The 21,103-nt window shown below is 41.9% G+C and overlaps 1 protein-coding gene across 3 annotated transcripts in view; it reads right to left on the bottom strand.

The window, feature by feature from the left end:
* thoc5 (THO complex 5) overlaps window positions 1–4,338 on the bottom strand; it is a 40,401-nt gene extending 36,063 nt beyond the window's left edge. The window contains exons 1-2 of one of the 3 annotated variants that reach the window (XM_035378460.1): window positions 4,275–4,338; window positions 3,560–3,677 (exon numbers count right to left, since the gene is read on the bottom strand). In XM_035378460.1, the coding sequence (XP_035234351.1) occupies window positions 3,560–3,655 (96 nt within the window). In that variant the 5' untranslated portion in view covers window positions 3,656–3,677; window positions 4,275–4,338. Of the gene's footprint in view, window positions 1–3,559; window positions 3,678–4,028; window positions 4,165–4,194 lie in introns of those variants that run through there. The other 2 variants (XM_035378458.1, XM_035378459.1) reach the window with 2 other exon arrangements.
* Window positions 4,339–21,103: the final 16,765 nt, after the last annotated feature.

The following is a 21,103-nucleotide window of genomic DNA, read 5'->3' as shown; positions in this document are numbered from 1 at the left end:
ACAACCAAACAGCTAGGCTAGCTATTGCTACCTACAAACCGGTAAAGACAGTATTACAGAATGGGTTGGAAATTTCAACATCATTTACTATGCTAGCAAGCTTTTTATCTGCATTCTGCACAACACAACGGCTATTTCAAGAGCGCCATGTTAGGTATTCTAAATCAGTTCTTGAAACATCAGAATGCTGATAAGCCAGCTAGCTAGCGTAGCAGTGGATATTGCATTTTCCAACCCATTCCGTAACATCTGTACCGGTGTCTAGGTAACATAGCTAGCCTAGCGGTTTGGTTGACAGTTGAGGTGTTACAAAGTTTCCATATTGATTACTTTTATGAAGCAAAACTAAACTCTTAACAATTTGGATGTTACAACAGCCATCTTTCTGTCACACAGCACTGTGCCAACACCGTGCACAAACACAAAAGTTGTGAACCTGGCAACCACTCGAGTTTCCTTTGAAAGCAACTAGCAAGGTGGTGTCATACTTTAGGTTTGGATTACAGTTCTACCTTGTGGACACGAGAAGGGTTTTCAAATTACCGACTGCATCTTTAAGATTTTAAACCCATTTTAACCTTTTTTCCATTTTGAGTAATGAGCTAACCTAAAAATGCGAAATAACAATAGTGGAGCACCATATTAGCCGCATTTCCACCAAAAGTACCCGGAACTTTTAGTCCCAGGGACTACTTTTCAAGGAACTAAAAGGTTCCTTCAGCCCATTGTCTGCATTTCCACCGCGGTCTAAAGTCCCGCGAAGATTAGGCAAATTAGCCCACTGACGCATGAAAAAGTGACGTTGTCGTCGGTCCATCTGTCCTATGATTTCTTCTGTAACCCCATACTACCACCGAAGTAGCCTACATTATTTTCTAATAACCGAGACAGCCCGGAGGGATTTATTCCACTTATATACAATGGGTTACCAACAATGACTATATATGGTTACTTTTGTATTTATTGATTTTTATCGATTTAATCACCTGGAATTGAAATATTCTTCTGCAGCCGTTTGGGCATATTTTACCGTTGTCAAGCAAAACTGTCGTTGGTAGTTTAACTTGGACCGTTGTTATGCAACAAATAGGATATAACAGGCCAATAGTCCGATTGTAACTGTTTTATATATCCTCTCAAACACATTCATTATGTTTTTATGCGAACGTTCACTTTCATGTCTTGACATCCGAGGCGACAGAATGCATTCACATTTCCAATATAACTGGCAACAACAGCAGAAAACATGCACACGTTGTAAACAATTTGCTGTTTGATTACTTTCTCATCGTCAATTCCATACAGGCTAATCGCAAAATGACAAGAATAGAACGAAAACTCGGACTTGTGTGAAAATTTTAATTAGCAGTGGTACAGCCACCGTTTGCTTTCCTTCGAAGTTACTGCTAGCCGAGCAGCGAAGTGTGCCCTCCAGATGCGAACCATGCACCATAAATTAGTCCATAGTCTTCCTGGTCTTTTTGTGGAATTGAAGAATGGCAGAGTAGAATTACGGCAGTCTGAAAAAGCTAAAGGGACGATTACTAGAATTAACCTGTTATTTTACCCAGACAAAAAGTGCGGAAGGTGATTTCCAGTTTGCTTTTACTGTATCACCAACGTGAATTACGCAGAACTACCGCATACCTCACATAACTGTATCAAACGTTTTGAGTCAATTACAACGGGCTAACAAAGAAAATCCGGAAGAAAATATTCAGCAACCGAAATAATCCGTTTGAATGTTTTGGTACATAATATGCTGTCCCAGCACGAATGCTTAGCATTTTATAAAACGAATACTAAAGCAAGAAACGAATAGAAGAGCACACGTTATAATTCCAAGAGGTTGGCAGGCTATAACCAAAACTAGGCTACTGCGCCACATAACATACAAGTTTGATTTGAAGTTATTATGAAAATAAATCGGTTTGCGGCTGCATATTTTTAAACATGGCGGTTGAAATAAAACACTGCAAGTAGTCGACCAATCAGAAATTTTCAGCGCTTGCGCCCCACCCCAAAGGTTCCGGTACTTTTGGAAAGTACTACCCCCCGAGCAGGAACTTTTTTGGGTAAAATAAAGCCCCCGGAACTAAATTTAGACCCTAGTTCCTGCGGTCGAAACGCACCGAGTTCCTCAAAAGGTTCCTAGTTCCGGGGTAAAGTTCCTGCGGTGGAAACGCGGCTAGTGACAGACATTCGCGTTTGTAGGGCTGGCCCCGCTGTTGCGGTCCAGCCAAAAATACTGTTAGCTCTAGCTGCTCCGGGGTCTGCCTGTTCATTGTTTTGTCCATGCTGGTATTGGAAACTTTTTGTTGACTCTCGGTGTGACGTCTTATAAACGCCAGGCTGTCGTTCTGTGCTCTCTGCTCTATGCTTCCAACACGCCGCTCATAAGCAGGGTGAGTAAAAACAAAATACGAGTTTTGCCCTGGTTAGGCTGTAGGGTTAGTCCGCCATTTAAAAGCTATTTGGCAAACTAACTTTGTTATTTTAGTTTGTTGTTTTCGCGTGACCACGGATGAAGACAGGCATTGTGATTAAAATCCTCCCGTAAAGTCACACGTGCAGGCGAAGCTCCATGTTGAGGTGTCAAAGCACAATGAACAAAAAACACTGATTTTTAAAAATGGCGGTTGATATAAAATGCTGCGAGCACTCGACCAATCAGAAATGTTCAGCGCTGCAAGCCCCACCCCCAAAGTTCCTGTACTTCTGGAAAGTACTACCCCCCAAGCAGGGACTTTTTGGGGGGTAAAATAATGTCCCCGGAACTTAATTTAGACACTGGTCCCTGCGGTGGAAACGCAATGAGTTCCTGAAAAGGTTCCTAGTTCCTGGGGAAAGTTCCTGTGGTGGAAACACGGCTTTTGTTAATAATGGCCAAACAGTTCAGGCAATTGGGTTAGTTTTTAGCACGTCTGCGTATAAATCTCCTGAAGCTGTATGAAAACGGTGGCATAAATAGGATCAATCATTTTAAAACGCTTTCGGGAATAAACAGTTTTGCCTATGAAACAAAATGGCAGTAAGCTGGTAGATATGGGTAGTGCCAATGGATGTGTGCATGTTCGGCATCAATTGGACTTAATATGCGTTATAGCCCCACCTTCTGACCTATATATGTGTTATACCGTTCTTGAGTAGTGTGGGGCCATAGCAGCCCATCTGCAAAGTATGGTTTCTCTAGGACTTATGGTTTCTGAGCTACAGATACTTTCATTGGAAACAAAGAAAGAATTCAAAAATAATTGTGTTCCAGTACAATGTGCTTAGAACCCAGATTACTCAATATATTTTCCATAGCTACAACGCACAGTTCAAGAATTACAGGGTCTTAAAGGTGCCACATATACAGCCAAAGGTACCCCAATTGGCTTTTGAATTGTACGTTTAAATTAAAAAAAATTTTAAAGTATTTTGTAGCACAATACGTTTTTTGTGGAATATGTACAAAATATGACATTAAATAATGGCTTGTCAAAATTTAAATGAAACGCCGCATAACTGTAACTTCACTTATTTTACATTTTCACAAGAGCGCCATGTCATTCACCTGGTCTCCTTCTCCCCTGCAACGTTTATTCTCTGGCGTGCCCGCTTCATTGCGAATCACTTTGGGCTTGCGTTTCTTCAGAGCGTCGGACGACATGGCAAACAGTTTATGCAGAAACCTGTAAAAAGTAGCGATTTTACTACCTACAATAGCGACAATTTACCAAGTTTTAGCCACCTAATTGAAATGTTAATAACTAACACCATGGTTAGCTAGCTGTGTTTTATTTAGTCAGCCAATATAGCTATTCATACCACCTACTAATTAGGTTAAGCTACAAGAGGCATCGTTCTAACATATACATGAATATTAAGGTTAAAAAAAAAAAAAAAACATCAACGTATGTGGAAGCTGCGTGCACAGCTACAACCAGCTATTTACCAACAGAGCTAACAAATGACTAATCAACAGAGTAATTAAGTTAACAAACGTAATGTTATTACACAAAGGAAAATAAATGCAGGCCTACTCTATAACGATTGCAAACGTTTCCGAGGAACATGAGCACGTAGTTTCGCTTCCGTTAGCGAACCTTGCAGGCTATAGTCTGTAGTCTACAGTATTCACGTGCAACAACATATTCTTAATAAAGAAGTGAGAAGTACTTGCTAAAAAATAGAAGTAATAATAATTACCAAGATATAAACCCCTCTTATCAAAAAGCCAACTTGTGCGCCTAGCCGAGTAGAAGAACGTGTGACGACTGTGAACCTACCTACAGAAGCAACGACTTCCGGTTAAAAAACGAGTGCAAAAATGTAAAATAAAAGACCAAACTGGAGCGTCATCCTGGTCCAAACATATTTTTTTATCACGGAAAGGCAACTATTTAAAAAGTTATCTGACCAATTAATCACAACTGGAAGTATAAATTCAAAGAAAGCTCATTTTAATTGGCTGGAACCTGTGATTTCCGGTAGCCATGTCTCAATCTGAAGAAAAACACATTTTCAAAGCACAAAAAACTACAAAAAAAGTTACTCACACATACAAAGCACTGTCTATAAGTCATTTAAACTTACAAAATCTAATGATACGGAACACAAAAAGCAATATTTGTGTGGCACACGCTTTTTGTCTGCGGTCAGAATTTACAAAGAATTAATTTAGGAAATAAAAAGAAATAATTAATTTAGGCAGTGAGCGTCTTTGAACTTCATTACAAATAATGATTACCGCAATTTAGACTGGTGTGATTACACTTCAATCAACAAAATTTGTATGAGCTCAGACAACTCTTGTTCACAAATAAAACAATACTGCGATGACCACAGTAAAATTACATTTTAAATGTGGTTAGCTCTGCCATGCTTTAAGGACTCTCATAATGGCATTAAGCAACGCAATGCATGCTGGGTCAACACTCATTCTGCCTCATTCTAATCACTCTGCCTACTAACACTAATTGGGTGCATCGAAATGCTAAAAAAATGCATCCTCCTTTCCTGCACATACCACCTCATTTACATTCCAACCGCTTTTTTTCCTCCTTTCTTTGTCTCCTTTTCTAATGGGTCAAAAATACATGAAATTTACATCTGGAATCACGCTTTGTCAATGTCGGCTCATTCCATTTGCTCATTCCATTCATTCCTTGCTTCCTTTCCTTGTGTCCTCGGATGGGGGAGCTAGGAGCAAGGAAAGGAAGAAAGGAGTGAATTAAAGAAAAGGACGCATTAATCCAGGGAACGTGTATAAGGCAATTTTAACGTCCTTGCTCATGTAAGCATGAGTTTGAAGCCTTGTCAATCCAGAGGTGGATCCACAAGTCTATCATTATATTTCACGCCTTCTGTAAAAATACTTCCGCAAAGGATTCACTTGTGTATCCTTGCTCAATAATTCTCCGGGAGGCTCCTTGCTCTTAGATCCTCAAAGGAGCATTTAACAGGTTTAACATTTTTTTAAACTGGAATGTCCTCAAAGATGGTGCACGTTAATCGTTTTCCAGGTCAGTCAAGGACCTTTGAGACAAAGGACCAACAAAATAAGCAATTTGAATGCACCCACATTGACTACACATGATTCTAGATGTCGATTTCATGCATTTCTTGACCCGTTGGAACACACCCACAGAGTCAAGGGGCTAGCTTTTGGTTCTCAACCTCAGCACTGGCTATCATCCCCTGCTGATATCTATGATTTTAACTCATTTTCCCGATTGGGCTCCTTTCATTTTGACAGCAAAATAAAAGTACTTCAGCTCATATATTGATGTTAATTCTGTGCATTATATTAAAAAGAAAAAAACATTAATTATTTATCTGAGGTGAAATATTTTTTTCCCACCACACAGACAAATAAATGAATTTTTCTATTATTATTTATTTTTTCCTACATCATATTCTCGCGTCCTAGTTGAAGATCTGTACAATGTCATGCACAGGGATTGGAAAGAGAAGCCTAAGCATTTCTAAGGCGTGTTTATGGCAGAAAGTCATGAGCATGTATAGCTAATATGCCATCAAGATGAAAAATATCTTAATTAATTTTAGTTTGATTAAAGTAAACCTATTGATTGTAAAATGGTATTGATTGTCAAAATGTTTTTTGATGTCATCAGCTAACAGTTGTTGTATCTGTCCGAATAGTTGGCGATGGTGCTTCCTCTTTTGGGCGGCCGGATATTTAAGTCAGTTGTCCAGTTGTGGACTTATCAAGAATGTCGAAGAGTATCTTTTTTTTCTCTTCGCTGTTCTTCGTTTTTTTTAAAAATAATTTCTTGTTTAGGTTTTTTTTGTTTTGGCGTTTGTTATTTTAGGGATCCAGGCCACTCTATCCTGACAGATGAGGGGAGTATGACCTTTAATTTTCCACCAACTAATACATGACTGATCTTAATTTCATTTCAGTAAATGCCAGGGGCCTTAATATTCCACATAAAAGGACTTCTATTTTAGAATTTTTTCGTAGGAAGAATGTTGACTTTGCCATGGTTCAGGAATCACATCTACTCTGCAAAGATACTGGTCGCTTTGTGAATAAGTTCTATCATCCTATTGCTTCTTCCTCTGCTCCTACAAAAACTAGGGGTTTTTGGATGGTGGTGGGTGCCGATTTTAATGCAGTTTGGGATAATGACATGGATAGAACAGGTGGGGCACAGAATAGAGATCAACATCTTGCTTCTGATGTGCTGCGCCAATGAGCGTCCCATACAGGTATGATTGACATTTGGCATTCGATGAACCCCTCTATAAAAATTACTCCTTTTTTTCGGGTAGACACAGATCGTTTTCAAGGATTGATTTTCTTTTTGCATCTAAAGACCTATTTCATAATATACGTAATATTTGTTATATACCAGTCACTTGGTCTGATCATAAACTTATTTACTGTGAGGTCACCATAAGGGCTCCTCCATCCACAGCTCACAGATGGCACTTTAACTTACAAGTCTCAATTTGAGACCAATCTCTGTGTCTTTTTATAATTAAACAAAGGTTCAGTTTCAGATCCGAGGATTCTATGGGAAGCAGTGATGGGGTTTATAAGAAGTAATAGCACTCTGTATGCATCAACCCGTAATAAAGAACGTGCAGCTAAATTGGAAGAACTGGAAGGTAAGTATGCTGTTTTAGATGCTGCTTTACAACATAACTACAGTGATTCTGTGCCTCTTCAAAAAGAGCTGGGCAAAAAAGATATTAATTAATTAATTCTTTTCTCAGGCGCCGCTCCGAATTTCTTATGCATAGAACTAGGCAGACGTACTATTTTAATTCTGCGAGACAAAGTCACTTGTTGGCGATGAGGCTCCGAACCAGTGAACATTTTGCCGACATATTTAGACGGTACTGTTTTAACTGACCCTAAGAGTGTCAACTCGACCTTTGCATCTTTTTATGAGGATCTGTACAGTTCAGAGATTGACAGTTCAAAGTTTTTTAAATAACATTTATATGGAGCGTCTCTCTGATCGCAATTCTGAAAATCTTAATGCGGCCATAACAATACATGAAATTGAGAAGGTGGTGAAGGATATGCGTCAGGGTAAATCTCCAGGCCCAGATGAGATCCCACCCAAGCTTTATATTGCTTTTTGGCCTGTACTCGGCCCTTTGCTGGCAGACATGATACAGTTTTCGATTAAGATGGGTTCTTTTTTGAGAGACGTCAATTGTGCTTTAATATCTCTGCTTCTAAATAAAGGCAAAGATCCCACAGAGTGTGCTAATTATAGACCCCTTTCTCTTTTAAATGCGGACTTAAAGATTTATGCCAAAGTTTTGGCACAGTGCCTCCAGGGTCAAAGTCAAAAGTCAAAGTGTTTTATTTGTCAAGTGCACAGTATAACACAAGGTCATTCTGAGCAAAGAAATCTTATGACATGGCAGGCAGCAACTACGTAGAAGCAAGACAGACAGAAATATCAAAAAATATCGAAAATATACAAGCCTGATGGCCTGGGGGAAAAAACTGTTTGTGAGTCTGGTCGTCCGTGCCGTATGATCTGTTGTCGGCAGCAGCGAGAACAGACCATAACCTGGGTGGCTGTAGTCTTTTATGATTTTCTGTGCTTTCCTAAGGCATCATGTGTGGTAGATGCCTTGCACAGAGGGGAGGTGGCAGCCAATGATGCACTCCGCTGTCTTCACCACCCTCTGGAGGGCTTTGGGGTCAGCAGCGGAGCAGCTGCCGTACTAGGCAGTAATGCATCCAGTGAGGACGCTCTCAATGGTGCACCTGTAGAAATTGATGAGCGTTTTGGCAGACATGTCAAACATCTTGAGTCTCCTCAGGAAGTATAGGCGCTTTTGGGCAGGTTTCACTGCTGCGTCTGATTGCCTGGACCAGGTGAGGTCATCATTTATGACCACACCGAGGAACTTGAAGCAGGAGACTCTCTCCACTTCAGCTCCATCGATGTGAATGGGGGCGTGACCCCCCCCCCCCCCCCCCCCCCCGTCGCTTCGTTGACGTTGAGAGAGAGGTTATTGTCCTGGCACCATGTTGCCAAGACGCTGACCTCCTCTCTGTAGGCGGTCTCATTGTTGTTGGAGATGAGACCCAGGATGGTGGTGTCGTCTGCAAACTTAAAGATGGCGTTGGAGCTGCGTGTGGCCACACAGTCGTGCGTGAACAGGGCGTACAGGAGGGGACTGAGTACGCAGCCCTGAGGGGCTCCGGTGCTCAGGGTCAATGCAGAAGAGGTGAGGTTACCCATTCTCACCACCTGGGGTCTGCCCGTCAGGAAGTCCAGGATCCAGTTGCAGAGGGAGGTGTTAAGACCCAGGTTCCTGAGCTTGGGAACGAGCTTAGCAGGCACAATTGTGTTGAATGCTGAGCTGCAATCTATAAACAGCATCCTCACGTATGTGTCTCCCTTATCCAGGTGGGAGAGGGCGATGTGCACTGTCAGGGCGATGGCGTCGTCCGTAGTTCTGTTGGGGCGGTATGTGAATTGAAGGGGGTCCAAGGTGTCAGGAAGAAAGGAGCAGATGTGGGTTCTGACTAGCCGCTCGAAGCACTTCATGATGATGGAGGTCAGTGCTACAGGGCGGTAGTCATTCCAGCAGGAGATGGCAGGTTTCTTTGGTACAGGAACAATGATGGTCTGTTTGAAGCAGGTGGGGACTGCAGACTGGTTCAGGGAGAGGTTGAATATAGAGGTGAATACCTCCGCTAGCTGGTCGGCGCACGCTCTGAGGACACGGCCTGGAATGCCATCTGGCCCTGGTGACTTCCGAGGGTTTACTCTTTTAAAAGCTGTCCTCACGTCAGGCGTAGATAGGGACAGAGTGCAGTCGTCCTGGTCCTCATCTAGCCTTACAGTAGGGATGGTGTTGCTCGCCTCAAACCGTGCGTAAAAGGTGTTGAGCTCGTCCGGAAGAGAGGCGGCGGGCTGGGCATCACTGCTATTTCTCCCTTTGTAGTCTGTGATGGAACGCAGTCCACACCACATGCGTCTTGGGTCGGAACTGTGGTAATTAGACTCCAACTTGTCCCTGTAGGCTCTTTTGGCATCTCTGATGGCTTTCCGTAGGTCATATCTGGACTTCCTCAAGGCCTCCAGGTTCCCAGAGCTATGGGCAGAGGACCATGCTCTGAGCTTAGCATGGACATTACCATTAACCCAGGGCTTCTGATTGGGGAAGGTCCTAACATTGACTTTCGGGATGACATCATCAATGCACTTGGAGATGTAGGCTGAGACAGAGTCTGTGTATTCATCAATGTCCCCATCAGCTGCAACACAGAACATCTGCCAGTCTGTGGTTTCAAAACAGTCCTGGAGGGTGGCAATGGATTCCTCACTCTAGCGTTGAACTGCCCCGAAAAACCGGTTTTTCCTGTTTTAGGCGTTGTCTGTAGGTTGGGAGGAGAAGAATGGAGGTGTGATCCGCCTTGCCAAAGGCAGGGCGGGGGAGGGGTTTATAGCTGTCCCGTATTTGAGAATAACAATGGTCAAGAGTGTGGTCACCACGGGTAGGAAAGTTAATGTACTGGTGATATTTAGGCAAAACTTTCCTCATATTAGCCCTATTGAAATCGCCAACAACAATAGAAGCTGCCTCAGGGTGAGCGTTCTCTAGTCCATTAATTACTCTGTAAAGGTCTTCTAGCACGCACGTTTTATCCGCCTGCGGGGGTATATAGACTGCTGTGATTATAGCGGAGCTGAATGCCCGAGGGAGGTAGAAGGGACGGACTTTTATAGTTAAGAGCTCCAGGTCTGGTGAGCAGTGTTTAGTGAGTACTGCTACATTCGTAACCCAGCGAGAGTTAACCATAATGCAGACCCCCCCGCCTCTGCGTTTACCTGACTCCGTAGTTCTGTCCTGCCGATAGATGAAAAATCCAGCTGGGGTAGCAGCCGAGTCAGGCACCGTAGGGTCTAGCCAGGTCTCAGTAAACACCAGCACGCAGCAGTTCGCAATGTCCCGCTGGAAGTTAATCCGTGCGTGTAGTTCATCCATTTTGTTATCCAGGGATTGAACATTTGCCAGTAAAATGCTCGGTAACGGCGGATTGCAGTGTCTCGTCCGAGATCTGCACGTTTGCCTCTTTTCTTTCTCCTTCGTCGGCGTATTGTTAAACACAGCGGCGGCAGGACAAAAGGGTCGCAGCACGTACTCCGGTAAGTTGAAAAAAAGTTTGCATCCAGTGCCGAACGAACTCCCAAAAGTGCTTGTCGATCATACTGTATGAGCGACAGTGCAGTGTGTGCAAAGATAAAAACAATAAAAATAATAATAAACAAGATAATAAACAAAGAGCTACGAGTTGGTTGTGGAGCCATTGTCACATGATACAGCTGGTGCACAGTGATCAAACTGGCTTTATAAAATCTAGCCTGGCTTCAGATAATATAAGGAGGCTGCTGCACGTCATACACAGCACCCCAAATCTAACTTCTCCAGCTGCAGTCATGTCGTTAGACGCCATGAAGGCTTTTGACCGCCTAGAGTGGCCTTATTTATAGTCAGTGCTTGAGACGATGGGCTTTGGTGCCCCCTTTATCGATATGATAAAGGTGCTATATAAGAACCCAACAGCAATGGTGCTCACGGGCAAGATCTGCTCCCCTCTGTTTTCCATCTCGAGGTGGTCGAGACAAGGCTGCCCACTAAGTCCATTACTGTTTGCGCTTTCGTTGGAGCCACTGGCGCAAACCATTCGTCGCTCACCTGTTCTATCACCGATTACCATTAATGGCACCCATCACCACATTTCATTATACGCAAATGATGTATTGTTATACATCAGTGAAGCCGACCGTTGTATCCAACACATATTTATCATTTTTGACCAATATAGCAAGCTTTCTGGATTTAAGATAAATTGGAAGAAATCTGCTTTACTACCGCTGAACCAAGCAATGGCTAACGTCCCCGTCTCCCTACCCATGCCATTAGTAAATAATTTTACATATTTGAGCATAGAAATCTTCCCTTCTATACAGACAATAGTAAAACGCAATTTCAGTAATACTCTCAATAAAATCAGCTGTGATCTGGATAGATGGTTCAATCTCCCCAATTCACTTCGCACTCGAATCTCCATTATTAAAATGAATATTTTACCTCAGATTAATTTTGTTAGCACAATGCTACCCCTTTCTCCACCTCCTCAGTTCTGGAGTAACCTCCAATCAAAGGTGACCTAATTCTTATGGCGAGGCAAGCGACCACGCATTAAACTCTTAACTATGCAGCGGGAAAGACAGGCTGGGAGTCTGTCTCTTCCATTACATTACATTACATTACATTACAGGCATTTAGCAGACGCTCTTATCCAGAGCGACGTACAACAAGTGCATTAGTTCAAGGTGCAGAGGTGCAAAAGAAACACACTAGAGTGAAGTAAAGATCGTAGTGCCAGAAGTGACCACATAGATCAGGACTCCAACCCTGTAGAGTAACCTGTTCAGCAAGCAAACAACAATCCTGCCAAATAAAAACGAACGTAATCGCATTAGCCTAACTAGGTACATTGAGCTAAACTATAGGCTAGGGAGGGGTGGGGAGAGGTGCAGCCTGAAGAGATGAGTCTTTAGTCTGCATTTGAAGGTAGTCAGATTCTTCCAAACTTTAAACATTACAACTGGGCTTGTACACTCAGACCCCTGCTGACCTGGTTTCACAACGATGCACAGGTGTCGTGGCATTTCCTGGAGGAGAGTCTGGTGTCTCCTTACTCCCTCCAAGATCTTTTATATTTAAACCTGCCCATCACTCTGTGTTGTTGTAGCTTTGGCCCTATTATCTCTCATTTGCTTTCTGTATGGAGATAGGTGGAGAAGCTGTGTGGCTACTCTCATGTGTGGAACTCAAAATCCCCATTATTTAATAACCCTAATCTACTGATTGGAGACCAACCTATCCAGTTCTCATAGTGGAGGGAGAGAGGCATCCGTGTACTCGGAGATATTTATGCAGATGTTCTTTTCAGGATCTATGTTCAAAATTTAATTTATCGCGCTTCTCTTTTTTCTTTTATTTGCAATTATGTTCTGCTCTCAAGGCTGGTGGAGTTCTATGGCAAAGTCCTCTTCCATCACATCCACTTCATAAAATTGTACATTGCACCAGAGGCACAAGTGGCCTAGTTTCTAGACTTTACCTGTTTATCTCTCAGCATGCTCACAGGCCCCTGGCATTAGACACTCTATGGAGAGCTGACTTCCCAGATCTGGACCCAACATTTGATTGGCACAAAGTCTGGTCTAACATTTCAATAGCCTCCAGAAACCCTGATCATCAACAAAAACACTATAATTTTATTCATAGAGTGTATCTCACTCCCAGAAAGCTTTGTATAATGAAAGTGACCACTGGGTCAACTTGCACTTTGTGTCCTATTAAGGCGACAGGGACTTATTTACATATGTTTTGGGAGTGTCCTACAGTGGCTAGATTCTGGCGAATATTTGCATCCAATCTCTCCATGCTTTTTGAGAATACAGTACCCTATTCGCCTTTTATATTTTTGTTAAATGATTTATCCAGCTTGAACCTGACACTGCCCCAAAAACGAGCCTTTCTAGCTGAGCTGACAGCAGCGCAAAAACTGGTGGCTACCCACTGAAAATCTCCCCATGCTCTTTCTTCTCGAGCTTGGATCTTAACTTATCTTGATATAGCATATCTGGAGCTTTCGACAGCCCGTATGCATGGGGCCAAGGAATCAGTGGCTGAACTGTGGAGTTCCATTTCTGAGAAGCTCAAGACACTACTGTAGCACCCTCATGTCGGGATGGGTGGCCTGGATTTTGGGTGGGTGGGTGGGGGAGGATGGGAGGGAGGGGAACCATGGCAGGGAGGGTTTTGTTTTGTTATTATTATTGTTTTGCTTATTATTATTGTTGTGCCTTTCTTTTCTTTACTTTCATTTCTTTTCCCTTTTTTATGATATGAGCTTTTTGATGATGTATTGTTGATGCTGATGATTATATCAAAATCAAAAAAAAATTTGATCACAAAAATTTTTTTTATTTTAATTGAACAACATTTGGACATGTCATGATTGCATCATTTATTTATAATTATTGCATGTTTAAAGACTGATTAAAGTTTATTTATATTCATGTTTTAATTTGAATTATATAGACAGAATGATTCCTCAGTTTTAAATCAATCACATAAGCTTCACCTTGAAGAATTCTTTGTCCAATAATATATTAAAATGATTGTGATTAGGCTGAAAATGGGAGAATATGTCAGTGATCCTTGATAATAAAGATTGAAATTAGGCAGAAAGTGCCCAGTCGCTTTTCTTATGCTGTTTGCAGTCATTACATTTCGATTATATTTAGCACATGCTGTCACCCAGAGTGACTTACACAGCTTTTTACACAGCATTTACATTGTTTCCATTTATACAGCTGGATATATACCGAAGCAATCCAGGTTAAATACCTTTCTCAAGGGTACAACAGCAGTGTACCCAAAAAACAAACCTGTGATCTTTAGGTTTCAAGACCAGTTCCTTATCCATTATGCTACACTCCCACTGTCATAATCACAGTGATGCTAGATTTTGCTTACGACAAACAAACAAACAATTTAATTTATTGATTTCTCCTGTCAGCATCTCTTACAGCATTATAAAGCCTGTAGTCTAAGTAAGAAACCTAAGTAAGATTCCAAACTCTGGTTCCAAACTCTGCCATGGATTGTCATAGAAACACCAATGAGGGCTCGTTGGAAAGGTGTGATTGCAGCAATACCACATGTGTAAATATAGCATGCATAGTCAGAGAGGTACATCCAAGATGTGATATAAGTGTAGGCTTTCAGCTTTAATTTAAGGGTTTTGTCAAAATTATTGTATGAACAATGTAGGAATTACAACCATTTTTATACATAGCCCCCCCAATTTTAGGGGCTCGAAAGTAATTGGACAAACTAACATAATCATAAATAAAATTTATGATTCATTTTTAATACTTGGTCGCAAATCCTTTGCAGTCAATGACTGCCTGAAATCTTGACCCCATACTTATCAGCAGACGCTGGGTTTCTTCCCTGGTGATGCTCTGCCAGGCCTCTACTGCAGCTGTCTTCAGTTCCTGCTTGTTCTTGGGGCGTTTTGCCTTCAGTTTTGCCTTCAGCGAGTGAAATGCATCCTCAATTGGATTCAGGTCAGGTGATTGACTTGGCCATTGCAGAACATTCCACTTATTTGCCTTAAAAAAGTGTTGGGTTGCTTTCACAGTATGCTTTGGGTCATTGTCCATCTGCCGTCCAATGAGTTTTGAAGCATTTGGCTGAATCTGAGCAGATAATATAACCCTATACACTTCAGAATCCATCCTGCTGCTTTTGTCAGCAGTCACATCATCAATGAATACAAGGGAACCAGTTCCAGTAGCAGCTGTAAACACCTCACAGCTAGACCAATGAGGGTTTGTAGCTGGAGGGGAAGGCACCGCGTGTTTTCCCTTGGCTGGTGTGAGTCAAAACCGGAGATGTTATTTATTTTTCCTCTATTCATAAGAACAGGGCACAATTATACTTAAGAATGCACTGGTTCCGTCGCCACGGGTCAGATATGAATACGCTGCTTCATATCCCGGTTAAGACAGGCCTGAAACGGACCAGTAACATTCTTGTTACTCTCCGTTCGCAAACGGGGCCATGTTGTCATCAGAGATATATCTGATCTGTCGCCGGACTGTCAATATTCCAATGGGAACATCAGAATACTCACAAATGAGCGGAACAACACATCAAATATATCCATGACCACAGCAAGTAAGCGTAACAGTTACTAGGGTTTATTCTCGTAATGATCTGACTCCAAATGAAATTATAATTTAAAATTTGGTTTTAACTATACGTCGAGCTTGGAGTGGTTACACTCGACTCTATCTTGTGCCATCATTCCTCAATATATGCTCCCGGGATTAGCACTATTGCTATATCTCAGTTCGGTGAAGCCTACAGAGGGTAGGAGGTTGACCACCATAATACATGCATTCCTTTTTGCATAGACAGTTATGAGCCCAGGACAGTGTGCATTTATCGGGCTCCTTAAGGCGAATTTGACAAGAACCGACGTATAACGCCCAAGGGTCCTCTTAAGCCAAAAACTCCAGAACCAATACAACACCAATCCCGTTAGCGGGCAGATCGTGGTCGCCTATCTAACTTGAGGACCTCACTAAAGACTTTCGATGTACTAGACCCCTGATCAGTAGGTCTTAGTCAGAATTGTCCCCCTGAGTATTTAATCAGAATTTCGGCTGAAAAGAATATTAAATGGATTAGAGTCATGAAGACCACGCAAGTTAAAAATAAGAAGAATTTATTAACAGGCAGGTAGGTCATTAGCTTAAAATTCACAATCAATTATAAAACAGGAAATTTCTAGAACATATATACAGAGTAAAAAGTTCTTACCCAGCCTGTTCAGCTACACACGGAACACAGAGTATGCGCAGTGTGGGAAGTCGATTACGATCTTCCCTGTTCAGCTACGCACAGAACATAGAGTATGTGCAGTGTGGGAAGTCGATTACGATCTTCCCCGACAGGATTGTCTCCCTTCCTTTTAAGCCAAATCCCACGTTTGATCTAGGCGGCATTGCCATAAATTAACCTGGACCAATGATAAAATCTGGAATTTAGGCCCCCACCGTTTGGAGGCTGTTGTCAAAACAATTAGTGAGGAGATTGGGAAAAGGAGATGATTACCAGAGAGGACATTCCATTGTGATAGTTTTTCCCTGAGTTTCTGAAACTATGTTTTATTAAATTTTATTTGGTATGAAACATATTTCATTCAATTTCTTGAATTTCCCTGAATACGTCCATACCAAACATGTCAAGGGGATGTAATATTATGGTGCAGTTGTCATGAAAATACCCGTTTGTTGAACCATTTTACATGCAATCCATGTTATTACTACATAAGGCATAATACAGCAATATAATGAAAACATGTGCATGGTTTGTAAGGTTTTACAGGGTTTGTCAATATTAGAAACAGACGGTTTAGAGTCCAGATCCAGAAAAGAAATAAAAAGTGTTATGGCAGAGGCGCCCATATAAGGGCACTGTGGTACTGTCAAGAGTAGTTGCCCCACCATTTTGCCAGAGGCCTGATGACCTTTTCACCCTTAATGGCCCCAAAACACACACACCCACAACCATAGAAAAAGAGACTAGTTCCCCTTATCTTAGTCTTGTCCAGATGGCAACATTTCAGAGAGCCAACGGCCTGCTCACACAACCATAGACAACTAGTCCAGTTCCCCTTATCTCAGTCTTGTCCAGAGGGTAACATTCCAGAGAGCCAATGGCCTGCTCATCCAGAGGAAGTCCGAGTAACCTATTGTTTTATCACAAGGCTCTCGGGTCCTTTGAAGTACAGGATGAGCCCCAGGCTTGTTCAAATGGCAGCCTTTTCTGGGTCCCAGTTTGACTCCCCTCTACACAGCCATACATGCCCACACCATAACATTACCTCCACCATGCTTCACAGATGAGGTGGTATGCTTTGGATAATGAGCAGTTCCTTCCCTTCTCCATACTCTTCTCTTCCCATCATTCTGGTACACGTTGACCTTTGTCTCATCTGTCCATAGGATGTTGTTACAGAACTGTACAGGCTTTTTTAGATGTTTTTTGGCAAACTCTAATCTGGTCTTCCTGTTTTTGAGGCTTGCCAATGGTTCACATCTTGTGGTAAACCCTCTGTATTTACTCTGGTGAAGTCTTTTCTTATTTGTTGACTTTGACACAGATACGCCTACCTCCTGGAGTGTGTTCTTGATCTGGCCAACTGTTGTGAAGGGGTTTTTCTTCACCAGGAAAGTTGTTTTCTGTGGTCTTCCAGGCCTTTCGGTGTTCCTGAGCTCACCAGTGCGTTCTTTATTTTTAAGAATGTACCAAATAGTTGATTTGGCCACACCTAATGTTTTTGCTATCTCTCTGAAGGGTTTTTTGTTTTTTATTTCAGCCTAATGCTTCACCGACAGTGACAGCTCTTTGGATTTCATATTGAGAGTTAACAGCAAATGCAAATGCCACACTTGAAATCAATTCTAGACCTTTTATCTGCTTACTTGTAAATGAAATAGTGAGGGAATAACCTGAACATGGAACGGCTGAGCAGCCAATTGTCCAATTACCTTTGGTCCCTTAAAAATGGCTGACTTGCTAACCATCTTGACCTCCTCACCATTTTCAAAGCTACCTGCCAAGATGACTAAGTTCTCTGAAGAGATTCTCTGTGGCCCTGTATTGGTTATGTAGTTGCTGACAAAGCTGCATAGAGCAGCCTTGTTCCCACTGATCCTCAGGTATTTCCTGTAGTTTGGAACACTTGATTTTCCTGTGATAATATGTGTTGGTCTGCTGGCTTGGATGGTGCCTCTTCTTTGCCTTTCAAGGTCTTTGAATGAGTGTTGATGGTCATATCTGTCAAACACTATAACAACACAGTTGATGCTTTTGTTTCCCATTAACGTTGTGATCTTTTTCCAGACTCACTTGCCCAGGTCATTGAATGTCTGAAAGCCTGAGTCATGGAGACTCTGTAGAAGAGCCACGCGATTTAACAAAATTATATTTATTGAAACAAATACTGGGGAAGGGTAAGGGGAGAAAAGTAACTTAAATTCTTCCTGGTCGGGGCTTTAATGTTCCTCTCCAGGGCATGGAGACTTCTCCTGGGGAGAGACAAGGGGGAAGGGCATTAGACGGTGGCTGGGGGTACAGGCAGTCAGGTCCTTGGCTGTTTCCCTTCTCCGTCTTCCCCTCAGGCTATTGTTCTCCAGCCCTCTGTCTGTGGTGAAAATCCTGACGCACCGGCGAGGCTGTACTCCAATCCTACTATCTTTCAATTCTTCAATTGCTCAGTTCTTCAAGACTCCAATTCAATGCATCAATTATTTAACAGTCCCATTAGAGGAGATTTGGTTGCCTGACGGCCGCTTACTATCCCAGGAGCAGGTGAGGAGAGGAGCCAGGTGTGGCTCAGTCAGAAGCCCCAGCAACTCTCCTGCTCCATTGTTCTGCTGCTTCTTAAAAGCCTTGTGATCTAATCAGCTTGAGCTGCTTCAGGTGTGCTGCAGCAGAGTGGAAAATTCCAGCCCTGCATTCTGCTGTAGCTCTGTCCATGGTGCTAAACCTGTGGACTCTCACCTGGTCTGCACAGTGCTTTCCATGGTGCTGAAATCCTCCAACAGGTAGTTGGGGAGGTAATGGCCTCTCACCACTTGTCCTAGTGGTTGGCAGCGGCGGCGTGGAGCACTGATAAGGGATCGGGCGCCACACATCATAAAACAAAGATGGGGGGACAGCAGCAAGTTCATGAGACATCACAGTCTCCATGGACACCTCTATTTGCTTGGAGACAGCAAGTAACCTTCAAAAGAACACATCTGAGTCAATGTGAACCTTTCTAGATATGCTGACTCCAACTGATGTTGCCTTTCTGATGCTGCATGAAGGACCTTGTCTCTGGTACTCTTGCCTGTACCAGTCGTAATGGCTGTCAGATATTCTGGTCTAGTACTGGCCTTCCCACAAATTAAATAATCTCTCCGTATGTTAAATGATGTTGTATCAACCCTACTCAGTCTTCTTGATGACACTGGTGCAGACATGCTCTCACTCTCAACATTTGCAACTTGCTGCTCACTGATTTTGGTCCTACTGGAGTAGTTTGCTCTACATGATACGTGCGTTGGAGGCCTTCTACTGTGAGCTTTTTGACGTAGGGATCTTGTTTCTTGCCTTTTTCTAAATGTTTACCACAGATGACACAAAGATTTGGATCCAATGTCTGTAAAACACTCTCCATAATTCAAGAGACTAATAAAAAGGAAAAATATACATTTTAGAATTAGTATTTTCATACACATGTAATAGTCAAGCCAAGTCAAGTCAAGTCAGCTTTATTGTCATTCCAGCCATATACCATGCAGATTACAGTGGAACGAAATTGCGTTTCTCTTGGTCCTTGGTGCAATATATACAATATACATACAAGACATACAGACAAGGACGGGGCTGTATGCCCATGACTAGGCATAGTGCAAGTGACAAGACAGTGCAAGTGTAATAGACATGATGAGTGCAACTCCATACAACACAATGCAGGACAGTATAAAAACAGAACAGTAAGTACACAATAAATAAACTAAATTGAATAAAATTAACCCTCTGGGGTCTGAGGGTAAAATGAAGCACACTGGTGATTGTGCCATGCTCTGACATTAGTGTAAATTTCATCAACTTTATATGCAGTGATTCCAAAGTGTTTCATATCTCTGTTTTCAGCACAAACTCAGCTACAATTATATGGCAGCAGTAAGTAGGTCATAATCATATGTGGATTGTAAATTGCTCTAAAAACACACAAACTGTAAACAGTAGTTTTGAACATGCACAGGAATGTTGTAATAAAACACACTAAACAATAGTGAATAAGGTTTTGGATCACTGAAATGTGTTCATCAGGGTCTTGGGTATCAAAAGATGACAAAATATTTTAGCAAATCCAATGAGAAATATAAAATAAATTGCTAAAAGTTAGTGTTGTGACTACTATTTTTCAACCCCAGGTGAGAATGGGAGGGCAAATGGCCTTTCTGTAATGAATATGCATTGGGAAGCCAGCTAAGTAGGCTATTCACACCTGGCCACATGCCTCCCCACCACTAAGACAAAGACTCAGTGAGCCATTTAGAAGACAGAAACAAAGACATCTTTTGATTTTAGAACATTTATTGAAGTAAACTGCATGGAAGATGAGATGAGACTGGTGTACTCTTGCAACGCCTGCGTGGCCTCTTAGCTAGTGGTGAACTAGGCCGTGTTTCCTGATCAACATCTCTGTAAATATAATAAAAACAAAATTGTTAGGAAATGTGAAATCAAATCAAACTTTATTTATATAGCACATTTCCTTCAACAGGTGAAAATTAAATGTGCTTTACAAAAAAGGGACAAACCACTAACTAATGAAAACAAAATTTATGAAATGTGACATGGTTACATCATATACAAACAAAGAACCAAACAAACACAACCAGACGCAGAAAGGTAGCCTAATTTTGAGAAGCAATGGTTAGAATTGTTCATAGTGTGGGAATTTACAAGCGCGCATATTAGTGAATATTCCTACAAACACACAGATACGTTGCAATACAGTACACATATTTACCAATATGATCATAAGAAATATACTTACGCATGAAGTTGATCCTCAGCTGGATCAGTTCGCTGTTCGAAATGACACCGCTCTTCATCAGTGACGGCTTCCGGACGGACCATTTTTCAAAATTAAATGAAATGTTCACCTCATAAGAAGTGAATTAGGCTACACTTTGACATTCTATCCCGCTTTCGCAGACTTGGCATTTCTCACATGGATCTTGCATCGCCCCTCCTTTAGTCCCCTTCTATGGAGAGTAATTATAATGTCGTTAACATGTGAATGTGATTTGGGCGGACTTCCTGCTGAGCGAAATTCACATAGTAATGAGTAAAGTTTAACGAAGCATACATGGTCTAATTAATCAAATTTAAAACTTTTAAAACAATTCATATTATTTGCCAATGGGCGCGTTGGAAAGTCGCGATTCTA

The sequence above is a fragment of the Anguilla anguilla genome, chromosome 10 (assembly GCF_013347855.1).
Source record: "Anguilla anguilla isolate fAngAng1 chromosome 10, fAngAng1.pri, whole genome shotgun sequence".
NCBI lineage: Eukaryota > Metazoa > Chordata > Actinopteri > Anguilliformes > Anguillidae > Anguilla > Anguilla anguilla.
Note: the sequence above shows the minus strand (reverse complement) of the source record. Positions and strands in the feature narration are given on the sequence as shown.